This window comes from Lactuca saligna, chromosome 4 (genome assembly GCF_052625555.1).
Source record: "Lactuca saligna cultivar CGN05327 chromosome 4, ASM5262555v1, whole genome shotgun sequence".
Lineage (NCBI taxonomy): Eukaryota > Viridiplantae > Streptophyta > Magnoliopsida > Asterales > Asteraceae > Lactuca > Lactuca saligna.
Window position 1 is genome coordinate 79,276,724 of NC_136420.1, and position 8,450 is coordinate 79,285,173.

Genomic DNA, 8,450 nt, shown 5'->3' on the forward strand with positions numbered 1-8,450 from the left:
CAAAATGTTTGCCATTGCTATTCTTTTTGGCTAATATATAAATATCAACCACTTCTCCATGTTTTGTGAATAATTGTCTTATCTCCGCTATCCATGCACCGTGGGGGATGTTTGAGACGTAAAACGTAGTCTCATCGCCTGGAATCGATGTTGGTTTTCTCCTTCTTCTTACCTCCGTCCATTCACCCTCTTTTTGGTGACCGTCCATCTTCAATACCAACCAGGATAGCTAGAAATTAGTTTCTTATCGTAGTTTAAATCGGCAAACAAACATTAAAGGATTGTTGAGTGTATTAGTGCACAAGGTATAATTTGTTTTACCTATTAATTATATAAATTCATCATAAGCTATACGATGTACACTACTACAAAAAAGAGCATTACCGACAGCCAAAACCATCGGTAATCCGTCGCTAATACTCTTTACCGACGGAATTGTAACAGACCAAAATCCGTCGGTATATTCTTGTCGCTAATTGTTTGTAACCGATTTCCAACGGCTACAACTGATTTTTAGCAACGGATTTTTCCGTCGGAAACAGTAACAGAACACCAACAGAATATTTTTTGTAACGGATTACCAACGGAATTTGTTTTCAACGGATTACCGACGGAATAATTCACTAACGGATTACCGACGGAATAATTCACTAACGGATTACCGACAGATTCTGAAATAACTTAGTAACTGATTACTGACGGAATCTCAGAATTACTCACTAACGGATTACCGACAGATTTTCTGTAACAGATTAGCAACGGATTTTGGTATATGATAAAGAAAAATTATAAAATTATGAAAAATTTAAAAATAATTATATATTTAACACAAAAAAATTATAAAACATACACCAAATTTATTATTTAAGCCCAACAAATATAAAAGTAAAACATACACCAAATCTAGATTTAACATACACCAAATCTATTATTTAAAACCAAACCAACAAATATAAAAGTAAAACATACACAAAATCTAAATTTTCTGTGTTTTCCTTCCACTTTCTCAAATTATACATCATTTATACAAACCAAAGCTTTCCTTCCATAACAGAAATCACATCTCCATTTTTCTTTAGAAGCTCATGCATGCTATAAATAACTGTTTGAATCATATGGAGTAAAAACACTGAAAAATTCAAAATTTCAAAACTTTATCGGTACTCAAGTGGCTTAATTGGTTAAAAATATTCATAAGAAGTGCAAATTAGTAATTACCTGAAAGATAACATTTCGCGAACAGGCGTGATAATGGGCATTGACATAAAAAGTGAATTTGTGAAACACTATAATCTTCTTCTAGCCTCTTAATTTACTGTTGAATCCTTGATTGTTAAGAGCGAGTGTAGCCTCTTAATTTGTGACCTCTTTAAATGAAAAAAAAATGAGAAAAATTAAAAACCAATATGAGAAAAATAGAATAAGGAAAAGTCAAATAACATGAATTTAACTATTAGTCTAGTGCATACCAATTCAGAGTAGCATTAACAGCTCCACTTTCCAATTCAGGGCTACCAACATTACCAATACAACAAGCCAGAAAAGCATATACCTGCATTTCCAGAATTACCAATATACCCTCAGTATAATTAAAAAGTAAAAGAACTATAAAAAAGTAAAAGGGTAGACAAGTCATTACAGTATATAATCGTATAATTAAAAAGAAAAAGAACTATAAAAAAGTAAAAGGGTATACAAGTCATTACAGTATATAATCATAATCAGTTGTTGCTTCATACATGCCACATCCAACATAATAATGTTCCTTCATAAAAAGAAGAAAAAAATCTTGTTATTATTGTAATAAAGTAAAGGATTATAAAAAGAAAAATATGAAGCTATAAAAAAACCTGATGAATCCACTTGATTAAACGAACAACTGGTGAGTTATCACACTGATTGAAAGAGGAATGACAGGCTGGCAGCCTTGCTAATGAGCTCCAAAAGATATGACTTCCAACATAGATGCATAAAACTGAAGCTGATATTGTTTCATCTTGTTTTTCGGATAATTGAAACTCTGCAATATATATCATAATCATAAGGTCACATCAAGAACTCAAAAGAGCAAGTAAATACTTTCACCATGTCACTTCAATGTATAGATAATAGAACAATAACAAGCCTTACTTTCCTAAGATCAGCTGATGCCACTAAGTTACTTGTAGTTTTTCTGATCACATCAATTACATCATCGAGCCCAATTAAGATACCATTCATACCCAAAAAAAGGAAATATATACCTCAACAATATGCTTTATGTCTCTAGTTATCTTGTTCAAAAGCTTAAACCACTGAGCATCTAAAACCAAAGAAAGCCTATTTGTTTAGGTTATCCATTGACAATATTACCAGATGAGTAAAACATGAAAAGTCAAAATTTGGTCAAATCCTGTTTGAACTTCAAATCATTATTAGGACATAAGTGACCAACTAATAACCACTCACCTAAACATGATGAAGCTAAAACTAGACTGTAGAGCAGTATAACAATAAAGATTATTCAGAATAATTGGTGGATCAGCCCACCTCTTAAGCTGAAAAGTACGAATGAAAAAAGTTGAAGTGTGTAAAATTTCAAAAACTACATTATCAAATAATTTCAAAAAACTACCTCAGTGACTATATACTTGTTCCCTGTCTACCATTCTCATCATAGATATCACTTATGCCTTCCAAAATCTTGGAAAAAGGACAAAAGAGTAAAGTTAGTTGGAATATCATTAGAGGAGTACCTTGTTCTGAATTAGCTCAACAATTTTCTTGACAAGAGAGGATTTGTTGGTCTGATAGTTCATATATGTTATATGTGTTCCATTGTGTACAATGTGATATTCATATAGATAACCTCTTTTACTACAATTGTAATGCACATTGTTCTGGAATCTGATACTTATATCTTTGTCTTTCCTCTGACTATCACATGCCCTTTACCAGTTCTATAAGCTTCTAAGATTCTGAATCAACAAGAATTTAAGAACTTATACAAAAAGAGGAGATACCAAAGAACTCCCATTATGATTCCTCCTGTTGGGAAGTCAGGTCGAGCCATGTACTCCAACAATTTTTGCAGCTGTTACAAAATCAAGCAACTCCTCAAGATCATGTTTGAGCATAATACTAAAGAACATTGAAGAAACAAAAACTATTATCAGAAAATTAGAGCAAATACCATGACATCTGGATTATGAATTAACAAAATTAGAGCATCAACCAACTCCCATCAGGGGTACTTCAGGTAAGATAACTTACCCTTCTTCAATTGCATACACTTCAACATGAGAACAATCATTTCCTTCAAGGTAATCAAAGAAAGCATCCTAATATCAAGTATCAATAACAGAAAATTGACATCAATGAACAATTCTTCAAATTTGATTATGTTTTTTTTTAGGATCAAGTATTGTGTTACTTTTAGTAAATCTGAATTCAAGCTTTACCTCATATGTAAGAGATAAGATTTCTCCAACAAAAGCAATCTCTTCCTTTGATAATTTAAGAAAATTGATATTTTCTCACAGTAAGTATAAAAATAACATATTAAAAATAGATTTCAATTTGTAAGCTATCAATACATAAGGTACCACGATTTAGAAATTAATTAACTATACCTCTTCTCTAGTTCTCCAATGTTGTAAACTTGGATTTGATTATACATAGATGAACCAAAACATGTTTGTATACACATAGAAGCTCATATTGACCCATTTTCCTTCACTGGGGAATTTTATCGAACATCTGATAGTAATGGACATGGAGAGATGAGAACATCATTATATACATAGGGGTATACATGGGGTAATACATACAGATGCAAAAATAGATGCACTGGAACTTAAACAACCTTCAATTAACTGTGGTGCTCGAAACTTCCACAATAAATTAGACGGTGAAATGTAGAATATACAAAAAGAGAGTGCTGAAGGGTAAAATACCAGTATGAACCCTAGATGTTAGGGTAAGATGTTTTCGGAGGTGAATGTCGGTGAAATGGAAGCAATTGTCAGCGGTAGACGGTGGATTTGGTGCAGGTGAACGTCGAATTGGAGGCAATCACTCAGTCGATTGATGGCAGAGTATTGACGGACGTCAATGAGCGACGACGACGGGGTTCTTGGTTTCGACGATGGTGAAACACAAACTGCAGCAACGATGGTTAGGGTTGGGTCGTTCTTCAATGGTTGTGTTGTGAGACCGAAAGACGGAGAGCCCCCGATCAACTTAGGTAGGTCAAGTAGATATACAACCCACTTAAACATCCTTCTATTCTTCATTTACCAAAATACCCACATAATTTATAAGTAATAAAATAAAAAAAAAATGTAATTTTTACCGACGGAATACCGACAAAATAAAAAATATGTTGATTTCCGTCGGTAAACTGTAACGGATTACCAACAAAGTTTCTTCCGTTGCCAAACCGTTGCAAAACCATCACTAATATCCTAACTATTAGTCTGTCGGAAATCCGTTGGTATTTGGTTGTTGTTTCCGATGGATTTTTTCCGTCGCTAAAAATTTGTCGGTAATACCCAATTTTCTAGTAGTGGTAGTTATTAGACAAATTGGGTTTCGGGACCGGGTTCGGGGTAGATTTTAGCCCCGATAAGACCACTGTTTGGTTTTAATAAATCACATAAAATGTTCATTCTTGAACAAGACAAACAAAAGTTATAGACTAAAATTAACCGCTAAAATAAGAAAATATATATTGTTATTGCTGTATACTTCCCAAAAATAGAATTATGAAAAAAATTATATATTGATTCACATCACGTGGGTTACAAAAGATTGAACCTAGACGAGAAAACATCCCCGTTCATCGACACCAACATGACTACATTCATTCATTCGAGCGTATATATAACCCCATGTAAGTGCAGCGTATTGTCATCATCCTTACGCCTTCTTTCTTCATTAGTTTTTCTTCGGTCTAAAGTGAACTGTTTTATCACATTTCGAGTCTTTAATTCTTATATTAGTCACGGAATCAGCGAGTTTTGACCAATTACTGTTGAATATTTGAAAAATGGGAAGATTTCGAAGAGTCGCGGAGGCGTTTGACGTGGCCGCCATGGTCAGAGATTGCGACAGCAGCGGCAGCGAACACTCGACAGAGATGATGAAGGATTTGTCTGATTTGGTCAACTCGTTTATCGAGAATGGAGATGGCGTTGTGGATTCACATTTTGATATGAGAAATATGAACGACGAATGTGATTCTGATATAACTGATGATCATATGGAAGAAACGAAAGAATCACTCAAGACATTGTTTCGATCTAAAAAGGGTGATGCTGATCATGCTGTGAGAAAAAATCTTCTTTTGAACGTTGAGAGAGCATGGCGGCGCGTGACGGAAGATAACTCAGCGCCACCGATGCCAGGATCTAAACGCCTATTAATGGCTCGCCTCCGCGATCAGGGTCTTGACGCCGGTAATATTTTAATACTATTTTTAGCATCTTTGTATATTATATAACTATATAATAAAGATAAGTTGATAACAATCAATGTCATGTATATATTCAGGTCTTTGCAAATCTAAGTGGGAAAAGAAAGGCCGGCTTATCTCCGGTGAATACCAATACGTCGACGTTAATGTCGCCGGAACTCGTTACATAATCACCATATCTCTCTCGGAAGAATTCGAGACAGCCCGGCCTACTGATAACTACACTTCGTTGCTCGAGATTCTCCCTCAAATTTCAGTTTGCAAAGTGGAGGAGATGAAAGAGGTGGTGAGAATAATGTGCAGAGCTGTTAAGAAGACGATGAACCAAAGAAAAATGGCGGTGCCACCATGGAAGCGACGGGAGTACGTCCAAGCTAAATGGTTTGGTGCTTACAAAAGAACCACCAATGAGTTCTCTGCTAAAAACACGACAGATTTGAATGTAAATGAGAAGAAAATCGAAGGGTTTACATGGACGCCAGAAGCTTTTTATTGTAGACGCACGGAAGATTTTGGAAGGAAGGAATTTGGGTTGAGAATGGGTAATTTGACAATGGCTATGAATGGAGCAAGCTAAGATATTTTTTGTGAATATTTTCAAAATCTTTAGTTGAGTTAAGTAATTATTTGCTGTAGAATCGATTCTTGAAAATGTTTTGGGGCATTTTTATTTGGATAATCTCATTGTAAATCCATTTTTAGTTATTTCAAATGTACAAAGACGTTCATATTTTATATATTTCGTTCAAATTATTAGTTCTGTTGTTCATTCATTAACTACTTATTTATTGGATTCTTTTACACCCTCTTCTCAAGTTTTTTTTAGGAGAGAAAGAGGAGGAAATGAAAGGATTAGAGTCGTCTCAAATTTTGTTAGGAGAGAAAGGAAAGTAAAGGAGAGGATTAGGAAGAAGGAAAATGCTATGTTATTATAGCTTATTTTTATGTGGATTTAAAAATTAAAAATAATAATAATAATAATAATAATAATAATAATAATAATAATAATAATAATAATAACAACAACAACAACAACAACAACAACAACAATAATAATAATAATAATAATAATAATAATAATAGTAATAATAATAGTAATAATAGTAATAATAATAATAATAGTAATAATAGTAATAATAATAAGAATAATAATAATAAGAATAATAATAAGAATAATAATAATAATAATAATAATAATAAAAACAAAGACTGGTTTTACCCTTGTTCATTTAATGCTACAGCTTCGTTCAAGAGTATACTTGTGATTTGACAATGATTTTCGTTACCCTCTTATCTCCTCCCCTTTTTCCTTTTTTTCCCTTCCTTTTCATTTCATTTCCCCTCAAATTTTAATCTTGAGAACACAATGTTAAGAATACATACTTAAATTACCGTGTTTTCAATTTCAAGAAGTTTCTAAATTCGAATTCCGTACCTACAAATTAAATTGTTTGATGAATTAGGCATACTAGAGGGTAATAAAAATTTCCCATGTTTGAATATAAAACATTAGCGAGCAAACTAGAATGGAACTCATGAATTAATCTATATTTACAAATGCTTAATTCATGAAACACAAAGGCTGAGTATTGAATCCTCTGAAAAATCTATGCCTAATAATCTGAGTTGGATGTGGAGGAGGTCGAATGCTCACAAATGTTGCGGGAATCTTGAAACAATTCCTTATGTAAAAAGTGCTGCTATATACCTTTGATAGCCAGAAGGTACATGCATGACACGTACTAGTTCTTTGACAACTTGTTTGTGCGCAAAATGGATATCAATTTCTATATCTTTGCTCTTTGATGTTGAACTTACATGGCAAAAGGATAGCACTGGCATTATCGCAATAAACAACATGGCCTTATAAGTATTATGTAGAGACTATTCGAGTAGTAAATTGCAAATTCAACACGCTTAAAGAACAATGTTTGCAACTTCGCAGTAATCAACATTTTGGACGACTATGATATAAAGTTGTCTCCAAGAAAAAACACAACATCTAAAAGTAAAATGAGATTTGTGTTTGGACAACCAGCTGGTACGGGTGTAGGCAATAATTCGACGAGAAGATCGATATTTGGATAAGGTGATGCCGTAATCTACTTCATCACAATTAATATAGATGAAGAAGTGTAAAAACTTCATAAATTAATTTGTTTGAGTATAAATGTTTGGGAGAGTTTGTTGGGTTTTTGGATATGAGAAATTTCACAGCCATGTAAACTTAAGAAAAAGGATATTATACAAGTACAATCTTCATGGGTGGTCGTCGTTTCGTGGAAACAACCGGAGACGGGTGGTCAAAGCTCTGCAGGCAAGGCAAACAAAGACAAACGAATGATACTTCCACGTTCTACGTCGCGGGATTCCCAGATGGGACCTGTAAAATGGATTTGCAAGGAATCTTTGACGCATTTGGGCAAACATCGGACATCTATATCGGTGGGAAGAAGAATCGACGTAATCAGAACTTCGCTTTTATTCGATATGTTGGTGTGAACGACACACATGGTATGGAAGTGAAAATGAATGGTGTCAGATTCCGTGGAGTAACCCTACTCGCTAACCTCGCCAAATATCAAAAAGAGAGATACAATCGCAGACAGACATTCAGTGGAAAACCAAAGGTATCGAAAGTCACTTCGGGGACTAAATTCGGAAGCCGGGATTCGAGAACCTTTGCGCAGGTGACTGCAGGAATTAAGGTAGTTCAACATGGTACTTCCCCTCCTATACTTCTTAAAGCCAAAACTGCCATGAGTGAATGGACAAAGAAGACCCTACTGATAGGAGAAGCCCAGAGTCTTGATCACATAGCTAACTTGCCAGACCACACATTCTCGCAAGAATCTATGAAGTATCTTGGAGGTCTTAAGCTAGGCATTAAATTTGGTTCATCTAAGGAAGCTCGTGAATTCTTAGAAGATAGATCAAGGTGGCATGAATGGTTCAAGTGGTTGACGATGGACATGAACAAGGAGGTACAATATGA

The 8,450-nt window shown here is 34.2% G+C and overlaps 1 protein-coding gene and 1 long non-coding RNA gene across 25 annotated transcripts; one reads left to right on the plus strand and one right to left on the minus strand.

The window, feature by feature from the left end:
• Positions 1 to 837: 837 nt before the first annotated feature.
• On the minus strand, positions 838 to 4,239 carry LOC145042189 (uncharacterized). Of its 24 annotated transcripts, none has more exons than XR_013680583.1 (9): positions 3,936 to 4,238; positions 3,173 to 3,738; positions 3,003 to 3,073; positions 2,615 to 2,682; positions 1,851 to 2,537; positions 1,707 to 1,765; positions 1,470 to 1,552; positions 1,219 to 1,367; positions 838 to 1,129 (listed from the first exon to the last, which is right to left on the minus strand). It is a non-coding gene; the product is annotated as an uncharacterized LOC145042189 (long non-coding RNA). The 24 variants fall into 24 exon arrangements; XR_013680576.1 differs by having other exon boundaries at positions 1,851 to 2,302; positions 2,449 to 2,537; positions 2,615 to 3,073; XR_013680581.1 differs by having other exon boundaries at positions 1,851 to 3,073; positions 3,173 to 3,295; positions 3,441 to 3,485; positions 3,612 to 3,738; positions 3,936 to 4,237.
• Positions 4,240 to 4,904: 665 nt separating this feature from the next.
• On the plus strand, positions 4,905 to 6,211 carry LOC145038634 (uncharacterized). The gene is made up of 2 exons (XM_078986933.1): positions 4,905 to 5,438; positions 5,533 to 6,211. The coding sequence occupies exons 1-2, from the start codon at positions 5,030 to 5,032 to the stop codon at positions 6,030 to 6,032; spliced, it is 909 nt and encodes a 302-aa protein (XP_078843059.1). The 5' UTR covers positions 4,905 to 5,029; the 3' UTR covers positions 6,033 to 6,211.
• The last annotated feature ends 2,239 nt before the right edge of the window (positions 6,212 to 8,450 follow it).